Source organism: Lolium perenne, chromosome 6, assembly GCF_019359855.2.
Source record: "Lolium perenne isolate Kyuss_39 chromosome 6, Kyuss_2.0, whole genome shotgun sequence".
NCBI classification, from domain to species: domain Eukaryota; kingdom Viridiplantae; phylum Streptophyta; class Magnoliopsida; order Poales; family Poaceae; genus Lolium; species Lolium perenne.
Genome location: NC_067249.2, coordinates 209,675,956 through 209,700,101, shown reverse-complemented (window position 1 = coordinate 209,700,101; position 24,146 = coordinate 209,675,956). Strand labels below are relative to the sequence as shown.

At 46.2% G+C, this 24,146-nt stretch overlaps 2 protein-coding genes across 2 annotated transcripts in view; both read left to right on the top strand.

Moving 5' to 3' along the window:
• The window catches only part of LOC139832615 (uncharacterized), a 56,615-nt gene extending 53,798 nt beyond the window's left edge, over nt 1–2,817 (top strand). Inside the window, exons 7-8 of the mRNA XM_071822408.1 lie at nt 1,163–1,412; nt 2,806–2,817. Coding sequence (XP_071678509.1) covers nt 1,163–1,412; nt 2,806–2,817 — 262 coding nt within the window. The remainder of the gene's footprint in view (nt 1–1,162; nt 1,413–2,805) is intronic.
• A 19,414-nt stretch (nt 2,818–22,231) lies between these two features.
• LOC127309341 (uncharacterized) lies at nt 22,232–23,112 on the top strand. Its single transcript, XM_051340225.2, has one exon. The coding sequence runs from the start codon at nt 22,444–22,446 to the stop codon at nt 22,681–22,683; it is 240 nt and encodes a 79-aa protein (XP_051196185.1). The 5' UTR covers nt 22,232–22,443; the 3' UTR covers nt 22,684–23,112.
• Nucleotides 23,113–24,146: the final 1,034 nt, after the last annotated feature.

Genomic DNA, 24,146 nt, shown 5'->3' with positions numbered 1-24,146 from the left:
TTTGATTTGTTTGAAAACTTGTCAAATTATTTGTTTTTTTGTTGAACTGTAATGTTTATTTGTAAAAATAAGTCAAATATTGGCAAAATTTGTCGAATTCTCCGAAATGTGATTTCATTTGTGAAACTAAGACAAAAACGCCAATCTTCGGGCGTCTACCTGGGGAGATGGCTGGAAGTTCGGCGCTCCCCACGCTAAAGTTTCATCCAATCCGACGCTATTTATCATCGAATTTGACCGTGGGGAGCGGCAACGGCTGGAGGTGCTCTAAGAGCATCTCCAGCCGTCTCCCCGACGAGGCCCCCAGGACGCCTTTTTTCATCCGGATGGATGAAAACGGCCCAGTCGCTCCCCTGGCTCCTCGTTTTCGTCCGGATTTAGGCTTTCATCCATCCGACGAGCCCATGCCATCCCCGCCCCCTCCCCCCCGGGAGCGCTCGGGGACTCCGGACGAAATGAAAGCGCGGGAAACACCGAGAAAACTTCCCGCGCGGCTGGTGACCCCAACTTGTCGGCGAGAGAGTCCAATCGTTGTCCTCATCGCATCTTCTTCCACGCGTTGTAAAAGCCTACCGCCGGTCAGCCTTCGCCGGCCGCGTAGCTTCCACGCGGCAAGTTAATTTCACGCGCGTCGACCTCTATTTACCGCCGAACTACCGCGCCTGGCCGCATTCAGCACGGTGCCGTCTCCCTCAATCTCTTCCCCAATCTTCCCCAACCTCGAGCTCGGCGATCACAATGGCGAACAAAGACGGCGCTTCCAACAACGGCTTCGGCCACCTCTCCCTCCACCAATGGGAGGGGAGGCTCCTCCACATGGCGGGCTACCCGGCGTAGCCGGACTTCCGCGCGCCGGGAGGATGGCGGCTCAGCGCGGGCGGCGTCCCGATCCCGCCGCCACCAACAACACGCGCCGCCCTGGAGGTGGTGATCGATGTCGTCACTCTCACTGACGAGCAGCGCGCGGAGCAATGGTACTGGCCGGAAAACTACGACGCCTGGACGGAGTACTTCCGGTGCAGGTATGACCGTGAACTGGCCGCCTATGATGGCCCTCCTCCTCCGGCAAGGAACAACGCCGCCAGCCGCCGCCGGTGGTGGAGCACGCCTGGCCGCACCCTCGCCAATGTGCTTGCGCACATTGTGGGTGGGAACTCCCTAGTTCTGGAGATGCTGCCGCCGGAGGCGGCTACCATGTCGCGTCGACACGGTACTTCCTGGACGCCAAGGAGGATGGTGCTGTCCTCCTCCTCATCAGGATCGAGGTCCGCATCCAGGTCCGGCAGATCGGCGCCTCCGCGCTACCCCGTCAAGCAGGAGGCGACGTCTCCACCGCCGACACGAGGGCGCAGCAGCGGCGCCCTCGTCATCCGCGACCAGCCGGCTTCTCCATCGCGAGGGCGAAAGAGGAAGTCCGCGAAGAAGGAGGCCGCCGCCACCGCCGCCGCCAACCAGCTCGCCGAGGAGGAGGCCAAGCGCGTGCAGGACGCCGCGGTGGAGGAGGCGATCACCAGGTCGCTGAAGGACCTGGTGCCCGCCGAGAACACCCTCCCATCAACGCCGCGATGGAGTGGTCCAGGCTGGACTGGGTGTCGAGGGTACTCCTCGCCAATGCCCTCCGATAGGGGCTTAGGGTTGATGGAATCCTGCAAGCTGACACGAGACATCGGTTCATAGACAAGCGGGGAGAGTGATTTACCCAGGTTCGGGGCCCTCGATGAGGTAAAACCCTTACGTCCTGCCTGTCTGTTCTTGATTATGATGATAATAGGTTACAATGGGGTGCCGAATAGTTCGGCAGAGATGTCGTCAAGTTGGCTAATTGCTAGGGTGTCCTAGCTCTAAGCTTTTGGTGGCTAAGATCGCTAAGATTGATCGTGTGTCCCTCGGTAGCCCCTCTCCTGGCCTTTATATAGGAGGCCAGGTCTCAAGAGGTCTCACCGAGTACGACTAGGTTTACAGTAGTTTCAGAACCGATCTTTCCTTGTTCTATTGCTTCCTTGTCTTGCTCGTCAAGGAACCTTCTGGTGCGCCGACCTAGTGGCCCATCTCGCCTTCAGGTGTCTTCATGGGCCTCCAATTAGTCAATACAGGATAGGGCAATGTGGGTTACCCGAAGGGTAGTGCCCACGTTAGTAGCCCCCGAGTGTCTAGCCGAAGATAGTTTGGGTAGAGACTAAAGCATGTCTTCTCCTGATGTTCTTCTCCTTCATTGTCCTTGTTCATCTTGAATCTGCTCTTTCTTCGTTTTATCGGGTGCGTGTCAGCGCTCCCGATGGGAGTAGCCCGCGAGTCTAGGTACGGATGCTCGCATTCCGTGCGTAGACTCAAGTTGTACTACTCGAATATTCTCCTCTGCCGATGTTTTTCACAGGTCTTCATAGATCATCCGATATATTTTCTTTATGCAAAGGATAATGAATAACATGCCCAACTGTTGTTTGGTTAACTGCCGATGGCAAAACACCGTTACCCTACACAGAATCAAGTCCCCGGGCATGATCCTGGAGTGCAAAAAACTTCTATCGGGTGCACGCCGCGCTCCCCGAGTTTTGGGTGCAAGCGCTTGTAACCGAGTGCAGACTCAAACCTTCTTCCTTCGACTGTTCATTCTGTCGAGTCTTCATTTTATCGGGTGCGCGTCAGCGCTCCCGATGGGAGTAGCCCCCGAGTCTAGGTACGGATGCTCGCAATCCGTGCGTAGACTTAATTCCTTCATCCGATAACTTTCCATTTTCCTTTCGAATGCTTTTAGTTTTTTATGACATCATTGATGATGTGTAATCGCTGTGGGCTGACTGACAGGACGTGACCTGACGGGCCTACCCTAGCTCTGCGCGGGCAGTTTTTTAGGGCTTGACCATTGCACGCGTGGCGATCGAGGTGTCTCCTCGATTTTCGCACAACGTGGGAACAATGGGCCGCCGGTTCTATTCTTTCTTCAAGCGCCACGTGCTTACACAGCACTTATCTCAAAATCTTCAAAGGGCTAGAAATCTCTAATCTTCTCCACGCTTTCCGTAGCATCTTCTCATTCTTCTCCTTCTTCCTCCCTTTGCCGTTGCCGCGCCACCACCACTGCTTTTCCAATCTTCATCAGATCTCACAATGGTGAAGAAGAAGAATCCTGCCGCCGCTGCCAGTTCCACCAGCGGAGGCGCCGCCGCCAAGTCCTCTTCTTCTCTTCCGAAGGGGAGCGTTCCAAGCGCTCCTCCCCCAGTTCCGGCGCCGCCAGCACCGTCGAGCTCAAAAATCAAGCCCGGAGATTGGGTGGCATCAACCGTCACCAAGCGTGATGAGAAGAGATCCCGAAGTCTAGGATTGATTTCTTCCGATGAAGGAAACGTGATCCTTCCAGGTGCGATTTCTCGGCCTGATCCCCCTGCTGGCTTTACCGTGATGTTCTTATCTTTCCTGTACCGAGGCCTTTCGCTTCCTACTCATGGATTCCTCCTCCACCTCTTGCGGACATACGAAATTCAACTATGGCAACTTACCCCCAACTCAATCCTCCACGTTTCTGTGTTCATCACCCTTTGCGAGGCGTTTCTGGGTATCGAACCTCATTTCGGGCTGTGGAAAAAGATTTTCTATGTGAAAAGATACAGCAGCAGTAATGGATACTTTGTCACCGGAGGAGTGGGGTTTGTAGCTCGTTCAGAGGTTAATTACTTCAACTTCCCAATGAGAGAGTCCGTGCAAGGGTGGAGGCTGAAATGGTTTTACATCAAGGACTCCCTGTCACCCGAATCTCAACTTCCTTGCTTTGCCGATGTTTCCGAAGCCAAGCCCAAGAATTCCTGGAAGAATATCCTCTCACCCGATGAAAGAGTAGCAGCCGAAGAATTATTTACCAAATTCCTTTGAATCAAAGAGGCCGATGGTCAAACCATGATTGGCACGGAGGTGGCAGCGATATTCTTGAAACGTCGAGTGCAACCAGCCATGGCCAGATTTCACCCGATGTGGTTGTACTCAGGTCCGAAGGACGAGACCAGGATTAACGCTGCCGATCTATCGGAAAAGGAGTTGCTTGATGAAGTCCGTCGTCTTACTTCCTTTACTCAGGAAGATTCGATTCCGTTGGTTTCTTCTTATGCTCCTCTAGATGCTGGCCATCCTCCATCGGAGGTATTTTTCTTTTTTCACATCCTCATTATGCTGCTTTTTCTTGGCTGACATGGTTTCCATTGTTCTTACTTGTTTTTTTTTGACAGATCCCCATAGCTTCTGAAAATATGCATGATTCGCCGGATGATACTTCTGAGGGGACAGGATCCTCAATTCCCGTAGATTTTCACACTGTCGAGCACACAGACCCAGAGGACAAATATAATTGTCCGATAAATTCTGAAGTTGCCCACACCGACCTTCCTTCCTCAGCCGATGACGCTGGTGTCGCAGATGGATCAATGCGTAATGACGACGCTGACCATGCTACCTTTGTTGATGCAGCTGCTGAGGAGGCCAGGGCTTCTCCTGTGAAGAGATCGACCGGCGGTTTTGCCGATGAAGATGATCTCTTCGACATGTAAGTAGTTTCTTTTCTGAAGTTATGCTTTGCCCTTTTATTTTTCTTACTCCTTATTGTCGACCTTTCACCTTTGCAGCGATGAAGGCATTATCGAGCCTCCTTCTAAAAAAGCCAAACCTGATGCTGCTTCGCCGGTCGTAGTGGCTTCCGAAGCTTCGGCTCCTAAGGCTGCCCCTATGGCTCAAGCATCGACTGCTTCTTCCCTTTCCAAAGGGAAAGACGTCTCTCCAACTGCTGCCCCCGCGACTCCTCCTTCGGTAAGTCTTTTTCTAACTGTGGTGCCAATCTCTTGGAGCGCGCTTTGCTTGACAATTCCTGGTAAAATATCCTTCTTTCTTAAGGACTTGCTGTAGGATAACGTTGCATAGAAAACAAAAATTTTCCTACCGCGAACACGCAATCCAAGCCAAGATGCAATCTAGAAGATGGGAGCAACGAGGGGATGATCAAGACTAACCCTTGAAGAGATTCCAAAGCCTATAAGAGTAGACTCTTATTGCTGCGGTAGACGATCACTTGCCGCTTGCAAAAGCGCGTAGAAGATCTTGATCACGGTGCCACAATCGGGCAGCACCTCCGTACTCGGTCACATGTTCGGTGTTGATGAAGACGACGTCCTTCTCCCCGTTCCAGCGGGCAGCGGAAGTAGTAGCTCCTCCTTGAATCCGGCAGCACGACGGCATGGTGGCGGTGGCGGTGGAGATCTCCGGCGGAGCTTCGCTAAGCATATGCGGGAGAAGTGGAGGAGGAGAAGAAGCTAGGGTTTGGGGAGAGAGGGGGGTTGGGCGCCGGCCCTCTAAGGGGTGCGGCCAAGGCTGAGCCTAAGAGTGGCTGCCCCCCTCCCTCTCCTCCTCATTATATAGGTGGAAGCCCCAAGAGTTCTAGTCCAAGTCTTCGAATAAGACCCCAACACTAAAACCTCCCATATGTGGGAAACCTACTCAAGGAGGGAGTCCTACCCAAGGTGGGACTCCCACCTTTCCTTGAGGTGGGTTAGCCGGCCACCCTAGGGGAGTCCACCTTGGACTCCTCCCCTTTAGGGTTGGCTGGCCATGCAAGGTGGAGTCCCTCCGGGACTCTACTTTCCATGGTGATTTCTTCCAGACTTTTCTAGAACCTTCTAGAACCTGCCATAAATGCATCGGATCATTTCCAAACTTGGAATATGACTTCCTATATATGAATCTTATTCTCCGGACCATTCCGGAACTCCTCGTGATGTCCGGGATCTCATTCTGGACTCCGAACAAATATTCGAACTCCATTCCATATTCAAGTTCTACCATTTCAACATCAAACCTTAAGTGTGTCACCCTACGGTTCGCGAACTATGCGGACATGGTTGAGTGCTCACTCCGACCAATAACCAATAGCGGGATCTGGAGATCCATAATGGCTCCCACATATTCAACGATGACTTCAATGATCGAATGAACCATTCACATACGATACCAATTCCCTTTGTCACGCGATATTTTACTTGTCCGAGGTTTGATCTTCGGTATCACTCTATACCTTGTTCAACCTCGTCTCCTGACAAGTACTCTTTACTCGTACCGTGGTATGTGGTCTCTTATGAACTCATTCATATGCTTGCAAGACATTAGACGACATTCCACCGAGAGGGCCCAGAGTATATCTATCCGTCATCGGGATGGACAAATCCCACTATTGATCCATATGCCTCAACTCATACTTTCCGGATACTTAATCCCACCTTTATAGCCACCCATTTACGCAGTGGTGTTTGGTGTAATCAAAGTACCTTTCCGGTATAAGTGATTTACATGATCTCATGGTCATAAGGACTAGGTAACTATGTATCGAAAGCTTATAGCAAATAACTTAATGACGAGATCTTATGCTACGCTTAAATGGGTGTGTCCATTACATCATTCATACAATGATATAACCTCGTTATTAATAACATCCAATGTTCATGATTATGAAACTAATCATCCATTAATCAACAAGCTAGTTAAGAGGCATACTAGGGACTTCTTTGTTGTCTACATATCACACATGTACTAATGTTTCGGTTAATACAATTATAGCATGATATATAAACATTTATCATAAACATAAAGATATAAATAATAACCACTTTTATTATTGCCTCTAGGGCATATCTCCTTCAGTCTCCCACTTGCACTAGAGTCAATAATCTAGTTTACATTTGTAAAGATATAACACCTTGGCCTTCCGGTGTTTTATCATGTATTGCTCACGGGAGAGGTTTTTAGTCAACGGATCTGACACGCTCAGAAACGTATGTATTTTGTAATTCATTTGCGTCTCAACGCATCACTCATTTCCAAATGAGTTGGCATTAAATATGTTTGATCTTCTGGTGGAACCTTAATTCCGCTGTCTGAAATATGTCACTAATATTGTCACACACAATATAGCTTCAAAATTCTGACTCTGTCGGAACTACACCAAGTTCTCAAAGAACCTCTTGACTTTAACATCCTTTGTCATTTGTCAAAACAATGACATATTCTGCCTTCTTTTGTAGAATCCGTCACAATATTTAGAACTCTTCTAAATCTAGCATAGACAACTTCTAGCTCATTGTGCTACCTTTTAAACAACACTTAGTCTAATTTGAGATTGAAATTATATTTTATATGTGACAAAACCAATATCGGTGTAACACCTTACAGCGATTTGTTTGTCATTTCTTCAAAAATATATATATATCCTTAGTTCTTCTAAAGTACTCAAGGATATTCTTACTGTCGTCCAATGATTATCATATGAATCATTCTGGTATATGCTCATAACACTTTATAGCACATGATATCTGATTGTGTACATATTATTCGTGATCTATAATCACTCATGTGTTTTTACTCATTGAGTGTCAGATACATTCAAGTCTTGTTAAAACTTTCACATGACAAGAACATTTTCTTAATATTTCTATATTGAACTACTTCAATATCTATCATATGTACTTTGACTTAAACTTATTTATGTGTTTCAATCTATCTTCATAGATCTTGACACTAAATTTGTTTCAGTCCATATCCTTTCATTGAAGTTAATTTCTCAATGAAACTTTTAATCAAGTATATAATTACATCATTTATAACCAACTATATGTCATCTACATAAGTATTATAAATATGTCTCAGCGCTCCCACTTAATTTCTTGCAAACGCAAGCCTCTTCAGCGTCTCTGATGAAATCAAAAACTCTTTGACTATTTCATCTGGTGAAGATTCCAACTCCGCGATACTCACTTCATCCAATTGAAGTTCGTATACCTATCTAGTATTCTACGGACTAGCAAAACAATTGGTTGTATCTTATATACTCCTTTAATACACACTTCTGTTAAGTAGTGTATTTTGCCATCCTACTAGCATATCTCATAAAAGAAATATGTAGTAATTACTAGAATAATCCACATAGACTATAAGCATTGCTACGGAAGATCTAATCTTATCATAGTCAACTCTTTGAACTTTGTCGTAAACGACTTTTCGACAAGTCAAGCTTCTTCAAGGATATTCCATCCAAGTCCATCAATTTTATAGATCCATTTACTTTCAAAAAGTTTTTATCTATCTTGGATTTCATGGCATATAGCCATTTTAATAGAGTCAGGGCCCATCATAACTTCTTTGTTTATAGTTGGTTTATCATTGTTCAAAATCAATCCTTTGTCCACAAATCATTTATTTGATCACAAAGTAAACCATACCTACAAGGTTCAATATGTACTTCGATCTTCATGGCTAAAACACTTTGTAGTCATGGGAGCCATGATCGTTGTGGCCGCTTCAAAACCAATTCCGATGCTGCGCTACTCTGATCATTATGCTCAGGTTCATAAACCTTATCAAATTATATTGTCCTCCCACTCAAATACTTCACTAGAAACAATTTCTCGGAAATAAGAAACATTGACAAACACTTTTGTCTTTGTCTTGTGGGAAGAATTCCCAACTAAATCTCTGGGATAACCAACAAAGACATTCATCCGATTTTGGTTGTAAACTCTTAGACCAAAATTTAAAGAAAAGACTATTAGGGTTTATACCCATACCATAACTTGTATGGTGTCATTTCAATGGATCATGATGATGCTCTATTCATTGTAAAAGCGGTAGTCACTAAAGCATAATCCACAAAAATATAATGGCATCATAATATTTTATCTTATCATTGATCCAACAAGGTTTGGATACATCTCTTGGATACTTCATCATCACTATGATACTCCAATAAATGTGAGTTGTAGAACAATTTCATAACTCTCTTAGATGTTCGCTAAAACTCGTAATTCAAATATTTCCACCATGATCCAATCATAGATATTTGACTTTTCTATTACGATGATTTTCACTTCATGCTGAAACTTATTTGAATTAATTCAAATGTTTCAAACTTCTTCCTTATTGAATATATCCACATATATACTCAATTCATTGTTGAAAGTTTTCATGAAGTAGAAGAATCTCCCGCACACAACTATGCTCAGTGAACCACATACATCATTATGTATTTTTCCACTAAGTTTGTTGCCCGTTCAACTCTTGGCCTATGAACGGTATTTTAATCATTCTCTTTAGAAAAGATTTGCAAGCGCCAAATGATTCAAAAATCAAATGACTCCAAAAATCCATTTGCATGGAGTTCCTTCATGCGTTCCTTTCTAACATGACCTAAATGGCGGTTCCACAAATAAGTGGAATTCAAATCATTTGCCTTATGGCATTTTAGCGTCAGTATTATGTGTGTGTGTTTCACCATTAAGATTTATAATAACTTATCCATCACACATGGAGTAATGTCATAATTTGAACAACTCATTGTTTTCATTTGACCAGAGCAAAATAACAATTATTAAGTTCTTTATTATAAATTCTAAGGGCTAGATAGAATGCCAACGACGAACATAATAACACTTTATTTTGTTCCAGACGTGTATTTCTATCATATTCCTTGTCGGTCACTTAGGCCATTGTATTCTTGTATTGCGTTGTTTTGTATGACACTTCATACCAACCAATGTAGTACTAATACCCAAGAATTTCATAGTGTGACTTAACTAGGAATACAACCATAACATGTATATCATTTATATACACCTGAGCTAGACCTTCTAGTCTTTTCTTTTCTTTTTGCCAAAATATCTTTTGCAGTTTCTCTTTTAGCTTTCCACATTATTCAGAGAAACACTTTAACATTATTAACTTCTAGATTTGTTGGTCAAATACCAATAACCTTGAGGTTCTTACTTTAAGTTTGATCATCATATGACAAGTGTTTCAGATTTCACTATTAGTAACTTTGTAATATGATGAACAATTTCACTCATAATTTTATCCATTATATCATGACGACTTTCCGAGACCATGTCTGTACATGCTAGGCTCGTAAAGTTTTAACCTTGGTATTCGCATGTGCAAATCTGGCTTGCACCCGTTGTATGCACACGTAGAATCTATCACACCCGATCATCACGTGATGCTTCAAAACGACGAGTCTTAGCAACGGTGCATACTAAGGATGATAACTTCATGGATATGCGAATATTATTAGTGCCCCAATAGTTGGAGGATTGTGACGCCTGGCGTCTTCAACCTTCATACATTCTCATAAAACTTATGAGTTTATGTAGTCTCACCAAATTATATTCTATCATCTTGCAATAAGGTCTTAGATATCACATATATCTCATACCTTGATTATTTCTGAAAACTAAATTTTCAGCTCCTTACTTTTCAAACAGATTTGAACTTCAAGTTTCAAGGAGACAAGATAACTTTAGGTACTAATTGAAACCATAGCTCTTTGAATCAACAATGTGAGGTTTACTAAAAGTTTGCAATAGGACTTAATTAATTCTTGATTCTTTAACAATACGGTACCAATCCGTAAAGTTTCTTGTCAGATTTTAACAATATTTCTATCTCAATTACAAGACTAGCGCATAGTAGTAAATGGATGCCAATACTACAAAATTAATTCAAAATACTACTCAGACTATGTTTATGATAATTAGTTCATGTTTTAATCTAATTACTAATGAACTCCCACTTAATACAACATCCCTCATAGTTGTTAAGTGGTACACGATCCAAATCCACTACACCAAAACCGATCATCACGTGAGATGATGTAGCTTCAATGGTGAACATCAACATGTTGATCATATCATCCATATGACTCGTGTTCAACCTTTCGGTTTCCGTTGTCCCGAGGCCATGTCTGTACATGCTAGGCTCGTCAAGCAAACCCAAGTATTCCGCGTGTGCAACATGGCTTACACCCGTTGTATGTGAACGTTGAGTCTATCACATCCGATCATCACGAGATGCTTCGAAACGACGAACTGTGCAACGGTGCATACGAGGGGAGAACACTTTATTATCTTGATATTAATGTGAGGGATCATCTTATAATGCTACCGTCGCGTTCTAAGCAAAATAAGATGCATAAAGGATTAACATCACATGCAGTTCATATGTGATATGATATGGCCCTTTTGTCTTTGCGCCTTCGATCTTTATCTCCAAAGCACGGACTTGATCTCCATCATCAACGGGCATGATCTCCATCATCGTCGGCGTAGCGTCAAGGTCCATGGCGCCGTCTTCATGGTTGTTCACCTCATGTAGCAACTATTACAACTACTTTGAAATACTACTCAACATGAAATTTAAAGACAACCATAAGGCTCCTGCCGGTTGCCACAATACAATAATGATCATCTCATACATATTCATCATCCCATTATGGCCATATCACATCACCAAACCCTGCAAAAACAAGTTAGACGTCTCTAATTTGGTTTGCATATTTTACGTGGTTTAGGGTTTTCGAGAGAGATCTAATCTACCTACGAACATGAACCACAACGGTGATATTAGTGTTGTCAATAGAAGAGTAAATTGAATCTTCACTATAGTAGGAGAGACAGACACCCGCAAAGCCACTTATGCAATACAAGTTGCATGTCGAGCGTGGAGCAAATCTCATGAACGCGGTCATGTAAAGTTAGCCCGAGCCGCTTCATCCCACTATGCCACAAAGATGCAAAGTACTCAAACTAAAGATAACATAAGCATCAACGCCCACAAACCATTGTGTTCTACTCGTGCAACCATCTATGCATAGACACGGCTCTGATACCACTGTAGGATAACGTTGCATAGAAAACAAAAAATTTCCTACCGCGAACACGCAATCCAAGCCAAGATGCAATCTAGAAGATGGGAGCAACGAGGGGATGATCAAGACTAACCCTTGAAGAGATTCCAAAGCCTATAAGAGTAGACTCTTATTGCTGCGGTAGACGATCACTTGCCGCTTGCAAAAGCGCGTAGAAGATCTTGATCACGGTGCCACAATCGGGCAGCACCTCCGTACTCGGTCACACGTTCGGTGTTGATGAAGACGACGTCCTTCTCCCCGTTCCAGCGGGCAGCAGAAGTAGTAGCTCCTCCTTGAATCCGGCAGCACGACGGCGTGGTGGCGGTGGCGGTGGAGATCTCCGGCGGAGCTTCGCTAAGCATATGCGGGAGAAGTGGAGGAGGAGAAGAAGCTAGGGTTTGGGGAGAGAGGGGGGTTGGGCGCCGGCCCTCTAAGGGGTGCGGCCAAGGCTGAGCCTAAGAGTGGCTGCCCCCCTCCCTCTCCTCCTCATTATATAGGTGGAAGCCCCAAGAGTTCTAGTCCAAGTCTTCGAATAAGACCCCAACACTAAAACCTCCCATATGTGGGAAACCTACTCAAGGAGGGAGTCCTACCCAAGTTGGGACTCCCACCTTTCCTTGAGGTGGGTTGGCCGGCCACCCTAGGGGAGTCCACCTTGGACTCCTCCCCTTTAGGGTTGGCTGGCCATGCAAGGTGGAGTCCCTCCGGGACTCTACTTTCCATGGTGATTTCTTCCAGACTTTTCTAGAACCTTCTAGAACCTGCCATAAATGCACCGGATCATTTCCAAACTTGGAATATGACTTCCTATATATGAATCTTATTCTCCGGACCATTCCGGAACTCCTCGTGATGTCCGGGATCTCATCCGGGACTCCGAACAAATATTCGAACTCCATTCCATATTCAAGTTCTACCATTTCAACATCAAACCTTAAGTGTGTCACCCTACGGTTCGCGAACTATACGGACATGGTTGAGTACTCACTCCGACCAATAACCAATAGCGGGATCTGGAGATCCATAATGGCTCCCACATATTCAACGATGACTTCAATGATCGAATGAACCATTCACATACGATACCAATTCCCTTTGTCACGCGATATTTTACTTGTCCGAGGTTTGATCTTCGATATCACTCTATACCTTGTTCAACCTCGTCTCCTGACAAGTACTCTTTACTCGTACCGTGGTATGTGGTCTCTTATGAACTCATTCATATGCTTGCAAGACATTAGACGACATTCCACCGAGAGGGCCCAGAGTATATCTATCCGTCATCGGGATGGACAAATCCCACTATTGATCCATATGCCTCAACTCATACTTTCCGGATACTTAATCCCACCTTTATAGCCACCCATTTACGCAGTGGTGTTTGGTGTAATCAAAGTACCTTTCCGGTATAAGTGATTTACATGATCTCATGGTCATAAGGACTAGGTAACTATGTATCGAAAGCTTATAGCAAATAACTTAATGATGAGATCTTATGCTACGCTTAAATGGGTGTGTCCATTACATCATTCATACAATGATATAACCTCGTTATTAATAACATCCAATGTTCATGATTATGAAACTAATCATCCATTAGTCAACAAGCTAGTTAAGAGGCATACTAGGGACTTCTTTGTTGTCTACATATCACACATGTACTAATGTTTCGGTTAATACAATTATAGCATGATATATAAACATTTATCATAAACATAAAGATATAAATAATAACCACTTTTATTATTGCCTCTAGGGCATATCTCCTTCACTTGCGAGGTGTTATTTCCTCTTTGGAGGCCTTCGCCTCCCAATTCACTTCTCTGGAAGCTGACAAAGCTCGGCTACAAGAGGAAGTCAAATCTTCCTCCTTGAAATTGGATGGCGCAGTCAAGATAGCTGCTGAGGCTCGCCGAGAGGTTGACTCTCTGAAGGTGGAACTGGGCAAGCTGAAAGAGAAGTTGAAGAAGGAGGAAGCATCCAGGCTGGTGGCTGAAGCTCGGGCAGCCGAAAAGGATGAAGTCCTTCGTCAGTCTTCTTTGGCCTTGCTTGGTAATTTTTATACACCTCTGTCGATTGATGTACTTATGGATTCGATCCTTTTGCCAATGTACTTTTTTTTCTGCTGAAGCAGCGAATGTCCCTGCTGATGCCCTGGACAGAGTTCCAAACAACTCTCCAGCAAATGCTATGTCGATGATTCTCGCCTCTCACCAGCTTACGCGGGAACTTCTTGTAAAGGGAAAGGGTGCCCTGGCGCGGATGCACTCGATGATTTTCCCCAAGATCAAGCAGGAGAAGACCCTGGGGCAGCTGGTCGATGCCTTCGCGGTTGACACCAAGGAGGTTATCGAGGTATTCAAGCGTACATCGCGCACTTATGGTGTCGTCCTTGCCTTCCAGCTTATGATGGGTTACGGCTTTAAGGGTGACATCGAAGAAATGACCAAGGAGCTGCCGAAAGAGCAAGACGGGCAGCTTGTTGATTTAAGCGCTTTTAAAGCGTCCGCCCTTACTTGTGCTCGCCAGCTCCTTGAACTGGTTTCATCAAGGAAGTTGTCGACTGGACCCAGTTTATCGACTCAGACCCAGGCCCCTTGATTCTTGTAGCGAACTTATGCTTGAGCTGATGTGAAACATTGTTCTGCCGCAAAACTTATGCTTGTAATAAACTCCGTGCTAGCAATGTTGTTAGCACACTTTTGTTATGATATTTCTTCTTGTACTTCTCCCGATGGGAGTTACTTCGGATGCTCAGCTATATCATATCCATCATCCTTTTGTGACGGTGTTCCCTGCAGGTCTTCCCAGTGCCCTCGTTTGTTGATGACTCTTCGGGTGCCCTTCCTGAAAGTGATCGGATCCAGCGTATGAAGGATCGGATTACGCAGATGGAGAAGGACCTACGCAGCACTTATGCCTTGGCTGCTATTGTCAATAAGAAGAGCGAGATTGCAGCCGACGTGGAACGGTACACTCTTACTGAGCTGCATAAAGCTACCGAGAGTTTGAACTGTAAGTTTCCTGACTCCTTTGCCCTTTTGTCAGCAACGGCTTGTCTAACTCTTTATTTATTCTTTTGCCAGTCATAGCTTTAAATCGTGCGGAAGAGAACAAGCGGATACATGAGCGGGTGCATGCTTTAACCCAGCTTTCCTCATCCGAAGAGATTTTCTGGCGAGAACACTCGAAGGCTTCGGCTGTTGCAAAATTTCAGGATCGGGTCCAACAGGTCCACCAATTCTTTGACAAATGTTACAAAGCTATGAGGGTGGTTTGGAAGACGATGTTTCCTTTGAATGCAATTCCCCCTACGCTTTTAACTCTGATGTCCGAATTTGGGAACGCCAAGAAGATTCGAGACTTGGTGAGAGCTCAAGTTTTTGCAGGGGCCAAGTGTACGCTTGCCCTTGTGCTTGCTCATTATCCCTCAGCCTGTTTGCTATCTATTGCCAACGCAACTGGCGATTTTGAAGAACTGTACCCGAAGGTATTATTGCCTGCCAACATAATTATCGACAGGCTTGAGGAGGAGTCAAATGTACCTGAAGAAAGGGAAACTCCGCAAGGGTGACGTTAGGGTGTAAAGTTATTTTTGTAATATGAATTGCATTGGCTAATCCATCCAAGTGTTAGGATTGTTAAGCTGAAACTTGTTAGTTGGTAAATACATGAATATGTACTTTTACTGTGCCGTTGGCAAACTTTTGGAGGAGCAAATCTCAGTTGCCCGTTGTATGCATGTATACTGGTTGGTCAGCAAATCATTATGAGTGATCAGCTCGTGTTGCAGGTTTTGCTAAACCTGTTGTATGCGCAACTTTGCTTTCAACCGATTGTGAGTTTTCGACAGTCACTCCCGAATATTTCGGGTGCAATGATTCTGCCAATGAGCCCGTTGTTCTTTGATGTTTCCATAAGTGAAATATCGAACGTGGGTTGTTTTATGCTTTCCAAACTCTTGCTTTTTGCGGCACTCGTAGAGGCATCTAAAGCAGAGGGAAGGATTAATGTCCTTGTTTTTCTTTGCAGCACTCGTAGAAGCTCTTCCCTTGGGGCGCGATCTTCTGTCACGCGTTACGTTGTACCGTTGCTTGTAAGCAAGGTTCACGGTGTGCAGTCATAGATGCTTTAAATTACTGCAATGCTCAACAAGGAACCGAAACTTAAGTGCTCATTAATAGGGTAAATACGAAACTAGAGGGCGAAACGGGGAGGCCCTGTATAAAGTAAAGGGAAAAAACTTAAAGGCTAAGGAAGTGCTTTATCAAGGATGGGGTTCTTCTCGTCTTTGACAGCATCTTCTGGCTTCTTCACCATGCTAGTGGTTGCTGCAGCGTTGTTTATTTCGCCAGGGGTCTGGGCAGCGATTGTCAGTGTCTTGCTGCCTCCTATATCTTCCGCATCGGCAACTGCCGAAGCTTTGGGTGCCGAAGCCTTGGCTGCCGAGACTTCAAGAGCGAGGTTGGATGGCTTCTTCCTGTCGTGTTTTTCCTCCTTGATTTCTCGTATCGTCAGCTTGGGCGGGGGGTCGACAGCTTCTCGTTGTGACCCAAACTTTGCCGCAATCCTTTGAAAATCACGATCACAATTGTCCGAGCGCGAGAAACTTCCATAGACTGTGATGTTTGTCCCGTTGTTTCCAGGCATTTTCAGCTTGAGGTATGCATAGTGCAGCACAGCCATGAATTTGGCATAAGCTGGTCTTCCCGAGTATAGCGTGATACTGTGATTCCCAGTTCACGACTTCAAACTCGATCTTCTCCTTCCTGAAATTGTCGGGCTTGCCGAAGACGACGTTCAGGTACGCTTTGCCAAGGGAGTACGCCGGTGAAGTAGGGAGGATCCCATGGAAGCGGGTGTCTGATTCTTCTAGCATTCTCATGGTGATCCCCATACTTTGAATCGTGTCAAGGAATATCAGGTTGAGTCCACTTCCTCCATCCATGAAGACTTTGCTCATCTTGAACCCTCCTATCTGTGCTTCGACCACTAGGGCGGCATGTCCTGGTTTTGGTATAGTCATCGGGTGATCCGCTCGGCTAAACGTGATGTTCTGAGACGACCACTCGACATACTCAGGGATGTTTGCCATGACGCTTTCTGCCAGGTTGATTTCTCGGGTGAGCTTCTTCATTTCCCTTCTTGAAACGCCTGTCCTGTGGATCATACTCATCTGCCCACGTGGTGGTGGGAATGCCTCGTTGGGTTGATGAGGTTGAGCTTGCTGGACCTGATGTTGCGGTGGAGGTGGTGGTGGTGGTGGTGGTGGCTGTTGCTGGCCTGACTGCTGGATGAGTTTGTGCATGTCTAGGAACTGCCGACAGTCCCTGAGCAGGTGACTCGACTTCGTTTTGCCGTCCTTGGAATCGACATACGAATGCAGGTAACAGGGGGCGTTGATCTGCTCAGTGTAGGGTAGCTCAGGGGTTCTCTGTTGCCGTGGTTTATAGTTGCCACAGTTCCCAGAGTTGTTCCGATTACCATCCTGCCGATCATCTCGCCTGTCATCGTACCGATCATCCTGCCGATCAGAATAACCTGCGGCCACCAAGTTATTGTCATCGTAGCTGCGGTTCTTCCTTCTCTTGTTGCGATCCCTTCGATCACCCGAATCATGCTTCGGTTGGTCATCCTCTTCATCGTCGCTGCGATGTCGTGGCTTTCGAACATTGTCTTCGCCATCGGCCCAGCTGTTGGCGATTTCCATTAACTTGGTTATGGTTTTCGGCTTCTTGCGCCCAAGTTCTTCTATATAGCTTTCACGTCGGATGCCATCACTAAAGGCGTCGATTGCTCTGTCAATAGATACATCTTCCGCAGCGTTCAAGAGTTTGGTGAATCTCCCGATGTATGCGCGCATCGACTCCTTCTGCTTTTGCTGACAATGTCGTAGTTCCTCGATCCCGACGGGCCTTTTGTAGGTTGCTTGGAAGTTGGCGACGAAGGCCTCTACTAGGTCGTCCCATGACTTAATGGAACCCTTCAGCAGACCTCTTAGCCAGGCTCGCGCCGAGTCCTTTAGGTAAAGTTGCAGGCACTGCATTGCTGCTATCTGATTCCCTTTTTGCAGAATCACTGTCTGCAAATAATCCTCTATCCAGGATCTCGACTCCTGCTGCCCATCGTATTTGGCAACGTCGGTAGGGGTGGGTTTGAACTTCTTAGGTGGCATCGCCTCCCGAATTTTGTAGCTTAAGCAATCGGCTCCCCTAAGCTCGCAATCATTTTCCTGGGTCTCATCCGAAGAATCGCTGTCAAATTCCTCTCTGGCTGCGCGTCGTCGCCTTGCTTTGTCGATTCTACTCTGAGTAATTTCATCTCGAGCGTCCCTTGCGCGGTGCTTTGGGCCGCTGGCCTGCAAGGTGGTCTTCTCCTTCCGTGGAACTAGATTATCTCCTAATATCGCGAGACTTTCTAAAGCACCACGGTGAGCCTATGTCATGGATCCTTCGGGACGCTGGTTAATGAGGTATGCTGCAAGGTTGGCTGTTGCTCCCGCAACGGTTTTTGGCCGTGGCATGCCCGCGGTGTCCGTAGTCATAAAGGACTTGGTCAGGTTTGACGTTATCTCCCTTGCATCATCTTCCGAAAGCCTGGACATCCTTGAACGATGCTTGCCTCCTCCATGGGTACTTCGAGAGGCACTTCCCTGCGAGCCCCTTCGTCGTTCGCTGGATCGGTCTGCCGCAGATAGGCGTCTCTCGAGGTTGGCTTGCTCCTTAGATAGGCGCTCACGATTTTTCTCCAATATGGAGCGGTAAGCATTGAGAGTGCCAACCGTGGTTCCCGCCGGAAGTGGTGTGTCGTTAAGCACGGCTGCCTTGGCCGCTGTCCACTCCTCCTCTGCGATGGTGTGGTCGCTGTTGTTGTTGCTGGCGCTGTTCTCAAAACTAGCTCGCCTGCTGGAACGGGGGGTGCGATCTCCGTCTCCCCTGTTAGCGACATATACTTGGAGGGGCGCCACTCTTCGGGTGTCTCCTTGGGTGATGCTGTCGATGCTGTCTTCTCCCGATGAATAGTAGGCATTGCAGATGAACGGCGTGTCACTCGACCCTAGTCCGTGCCTGGTGTCGCAGTTCATGCAGTAGTACGAGGTTAACTCCGAGGTCGCGGGATTATCGGATCCGACTGACATGGAGGATGCCGAACGGGGAGCCGTAGGTGCGGATGGACTCGACGGGCTTGTCAGGCCAGCCGAAAGGTCGAGTGACGATGATGCGCTTGGACTCGTCGACCTGGAGATGGGAGATTCCAGCAGCCGAAGAATTCCTTCTGAGTTGACGTTGTAGTGGATGCTCCCGAAGGCCATCTCCATATTGCCTTGTAGACCGGAGAAAGTCGAGCGAGACGAATCGCTATGTGGGGTGAACTCGTAGGAACCGAAACGAATCGGGCTTCCCAAACGAGGCGATGACGGTGCTGATGAAGTTGCCGATGACATGTCGGGTTCAGCCGATGTCCGATCTTGTGCCGACAGGGTTCCCACAGACGGCGCCAATTGTCGAGGGTACTCCTCGCCAATGCCCTCCGATAGGGGCTTAGGGTTGATGGAATCCTGCAAGCTGACACGAGACATCGGTTCACAGACAAGCGGGGAGAGTGATTTACCCAGGTTCGGGGCCCTCGATGAGGTAAAACCCTTACGTCCTGCCTGTCTGTTCTTGATTATGATGATAATAGGTTACAATGGGGTGCCGAATAGTTCGGCAGAGATCTCGTCGAGTTGGCTAATTGCTAGGGTGTCCTAGCTCTAAGCTTTTGGTGGCTAAGATCGCTAAGATTGATCATGTGTCCCTCGGCAGCCCCTCTCCTGGCCTTTATATAGGAGGCCAGGTCTCAAGAGGTCTCACCGAGTACGACTAGGTTTACAGTAGTTTCAGATCCGATCTTTCCTTGTTCTATTGCTTCCTTGTCTTGCCCGTCAAGGAACCTTCTGGTGCGCCGACCTAGTGGCCCATCTCGCCTTCAGGTGTCTTCATGGGCCTCCAATTAGTCAATACAGGATAGGGCAATGTGGGTTACCCGAAGGGTAGTGCCCACGTCACTGGGAGCACCAGGAGGCGGAGCAGCAGCGTCGGCTGCTGGACCTGGCCGCCGCGCGGCAACTCGCCGTCCAAGCCGCCGCACCGGCCTCGGCAAGGAACGTCGCGCCCAGGACCGCACCGCTGATAAAACTGGAGGAGAGCAGCGACGACGACCTGTACCGGCCGACGCCGCGACGCGCCGGCGACCCTGGCCAGGGTTTAAGCCGATGGTACGAGGCGCCGCCGCCGAGGACGCCGGGAACTCCAACGACGACAACGGCGGCGGCGACTACACCGCCTTCTACCGCCATTTCGGTATGTAGAAGGCCGCTTTTAATTTAAGTTTAAGTTTCCCTGCCGAATTCAAATATATGTACGAATTTGGCCTATATATGTATGAACTCCCCTATATATGTTAAATATCATTAAATTTCGCTTATGTTTGAACGAGTTTCGCCTAATTTTGTCTGAATTCGCCGTATTTTATTAAAAACTTTCATCCATCCTAGACTCGCCGCTGAGAAAATGGGGCTCCCCAGGCCAATAAATACATCATCCAGCGCTAAATAGCGCCGGATTTCGGCCTGGGGAGCCCCAACGGGCTGGAGATGCTCTAAGCCCCAGTTTCTTTTCTCCGGATTTGCGAATCAGAGGTGGATTCGCGGACAGAGATTTGGTGCTCCTGGGCACCAGTGCTCCTGCTATTTTAGAAAAATTAAAAATCCCATTTGCTTGTTTCAAAAAAAAATAGAAAAAAAAATCATGGTGTAACCAATGAATTGTCCCATAAAGGTGCAACTTTTAAATTTTAAATACAAAAAATTCTGGGCTACACAAAAATAACAAACGTGTGGATCTGGGTATGCATATTTCAAATCTCCGAATTTCAACATATTTTGTCTTTTTTATGTAGTCTACAATATAAAGAATTTCATATTAAAATTTTACACGCTTGTAGGTTACGTCATTTATTATTTATTATTATGTCTAGATTTATTTTCAGATTTTTTTAAAACAAATATGTATGATTTTCGAATTTTTTTAAACAGCAGGAGCGGCTGGTGCCCACGAGCCAAATTCACTTTTCGTGGATTCGCAGCCTACAAAGCGCTGCAAGAAGAGTAATCGTGAATACTGAATGCGACGTCTTTGGTCGACCCATTGCGACAACAAAGCGACAATGAAAAAGATTCAACATCAACTTCAACACGGTGCCTGCTGAAGAAGGCTCTGTTCTGTAACTGTCAGTACGCAGCCGAGGCGAATAGGCGATACAGGGCACGTCGGCCGACCCATCCGCGGGCGATTTGCGGCCACCCTTTTTCTCCATCGACAGCAGCTGCATCTGGTTTCTATCCAGATTCATTTTCGAGTACGCGTTTCCGGCACTGTTCTCTCGCCTTCTGATCACACAACACTGTCAACACATAAACCTGACGCGGTCCTTTCGCTAACTGCAATTGATTGCCGTGTCACATGTCAACTCCACCAGAGACGAAATATCTCGCACTAGGGATGAAAATAAAGCGATTTTTTTTCTTTTTCGGAAAAACAGAAAACATAAAACAGAACATAAATATGGAAACTTAATTTCGTGGAGACAGAAATGAAAACATATTTTTTTTGGCAGAAACAGAAACTGAAATGGAACAATTTTTTCCTGCAAAACAAGTGCGGAAAATGAATTTGTATCTGAGGGTTGATGTGCATGGTCCAGTCTAACACACCCATTACATGACCTAGTAAGCTGAATTTCCAGAACCGCTCATCCCAAAACTAGCGACCACGTAACCCATTCGTGCATTGAGGAGGCTTTTATGGTTGAGCATTTGCACAATTCCCCAGTAAATCGAGCAACCCTGCTAGACTCAGGGTACAAGTTTTTTTCTTTTTTTGAAAAGGGTACAAGGCTATTTGTATGCTTAAATGTTTGAGTTTTCTTGCACGATTCAAGGGCTCTCTTTGTTACGGCCAATATCAACGTCTCTCTTTGTGTTTGCGTTAAATGCGGTATATATATGTTTGTGCATATTTATGTCCACGAGTTTTTGAATTCGTTTTCACCTCCGCAAGAAGATTTGAAAGCAATTGTGGCATCACTTGGTTTCGTCCGCTTCTCTACTCGTGGTCTCGAAGACCAACACATAGTCAGCGGAAAAGAAAAACGACATGGATGTAGGATCTGCTTGAAGAGTTCTTTTCTTAGCAAATCTGCTGCCGTGGAAGCTATCCAAATCGAGTTGAGACAGCTCCGGGCAGGACACGCCCAGGACGACCATCCATGCATAACGGATAGACACCACCAGGGTCGCTGCAGCGGCCGGCAAGGTCAACCTGAACCTGTATTGTGCACACATGGAGGACGAACGGATATGCATGTATGTGCTTACCCGACCGGGCACGTAGACGCGATCCGTCGTCGTCTTGCCAAAATAAGAAGGAAAAGAGACGGAAGGATATGCCTGCCGCGGATCGGGTAAACCGGGGCGCGCACACGCGTAGGCTCCCCGTCGTCCCCAGCAATAACGGCGGCGCGGGTGGGAACCGGTCAGGCCCCGATCGACCCCCAGCTATTTATACGCCCCGCCTCATGCAGCGCAGGGTTGACACGGTACATGGTTTGATCGGTCTTGATCGGTGATCGCCATCCTGCAGAAGCCCAAGAGAAACAAGAAACTACTACTGAATAAGGGGATCGCGTAAGGTTTGGCCATGGAGAACTTTCGTGATCAGGAAGCGCAGCAGCGGCAGGCGGCGGCGGCGGCGAGGGTGGTGCACAGCCAGGTGAGGAAGATCAAGGAAGAGGAGGGCGACAAGGTCAAGGTGCACGAGACCTACCAGCCCCACGTCGCCGAGATGCGCCTAGTCCTCCGGGACCTCGGCCGCCACCGCTCCCGCTCGCCGCTCGGCAGGGCCGCCCGCCCCGCCATCTCCATCGGCGGCGACTCCTAGGACTCGCTGGCTTCCTTTCTCCTCGATCGTCATCATGCGCTGCCTCGCCGTGTATTTAGGATTTTGTTCTCTTTGGTTACTTTTGTCCTCTCGGGTGGATGGATTTTGTTATCCCCAACTTGATGAGGATGATGATCCTGTAAATACTTGTGTCTAAGTTGTTGTCAGCATCTTCCTTTTTCAGTTCATTAGGGACAGGCTAGTATTCTAGATGATGCTGCGTTTTTGTTTCTTCCCAAAAGAGATCCTGAATATATATAGAGAGCTTTAGATCCCAGTTCTGCGTGATCCCTTGATCAGCTGGTACAAATTTTTCCTGAACCCTGAACGATGTGGTCCGGTTTGAAGATTTCTCCTACTGTATTTCTGAAGAACCGGAAACTAGAACCACACACAATCTTATAACTTACTACTGTACATTTCTTTCAACATTCATTTGCCTCCTTTGCCTGAAGATGTCATCCCCTACCTGAAATATGCCTAAACGATGCCCTTCTGTAAGAAGAAATTCTCCTGTTCCCGAAGAACTGGTTCAGTAGAACAAGGCAGGATATATAACTTACTCCTACATTTATTTCCACATTAGTGTATTAGGATTTTATTTTCTTTGGTTATCCTTGTCCTCTCGGATGATGATCCTGTAAATACTTATGTCTTAGTCGTTCAGCCTCTTCCCTTCCCAGTTTAGGGACGGTTTTCGTTTTATTTCTTCCATGTTTGTGCAGATAGATTCTGAATAGAGCTTTAGATTAGACTTCTCCAAGATCACTTGATTTTGATTACTCCCTCCATCTCAGGATATTGTCTTAGTGTTAGATACATCTAAATTTAGATTGTTGTCTTAGTGTTAGATACATCTAAATTTAGATTGTTGTCTTAGTGTTAGATACATCTACATTTAGATAAATCTAAGACACCATGATGTTTACATCCCTCTATCTGAACTCTTAACCATGCCGCTCTGTTAGAAGACCAACTCCTATTCTTAAAGAATCGGTTCAATAGAAGAAGACAGGATATATATAACTTACATTTCTTTCAAACATTCATTTGCCTGAAGATGTCAAGATGCCAATCTCCCCTCTGAAAATGTCTACTCCTGAAGAACCGGTTCAATACGAGAAGATAGTATTTTACACTAACTTATATTTCTTTCAACATTCATTTCTCTGAACATGTCATCTCCTATCTGAAAATATCTGAACGATGCCATTCGGAAGATTTCTCCTAGTCATGAAGAACCGGTTCAGTAGAAGAAGACATCACTTGTACAAACTTACATTTCTTTCAGCATTCATTTCTCTGAACATGTCATCTCCTATCTAAAAATATCTGAACGATGGCATCCAGTTCAGTAGAAGAATACAGCATTTCATACAAACTTGCATTTCTTTCAACATCCCTAATGCAGAGACGGTTTCCAGAAATTATGACATGGAAATTAAAACCTCTCTTGATATGGT

What these genes read in the sequence shown, in the direction of transcription:
- LOC127309341 (XM_051340225.2), top strand. Translation starts at nt 22,444, where the DNA reads ATGGAGAACTTTCGTGATCAGGAAGCGCAGCAGCGGCAGGCGGCGGCG.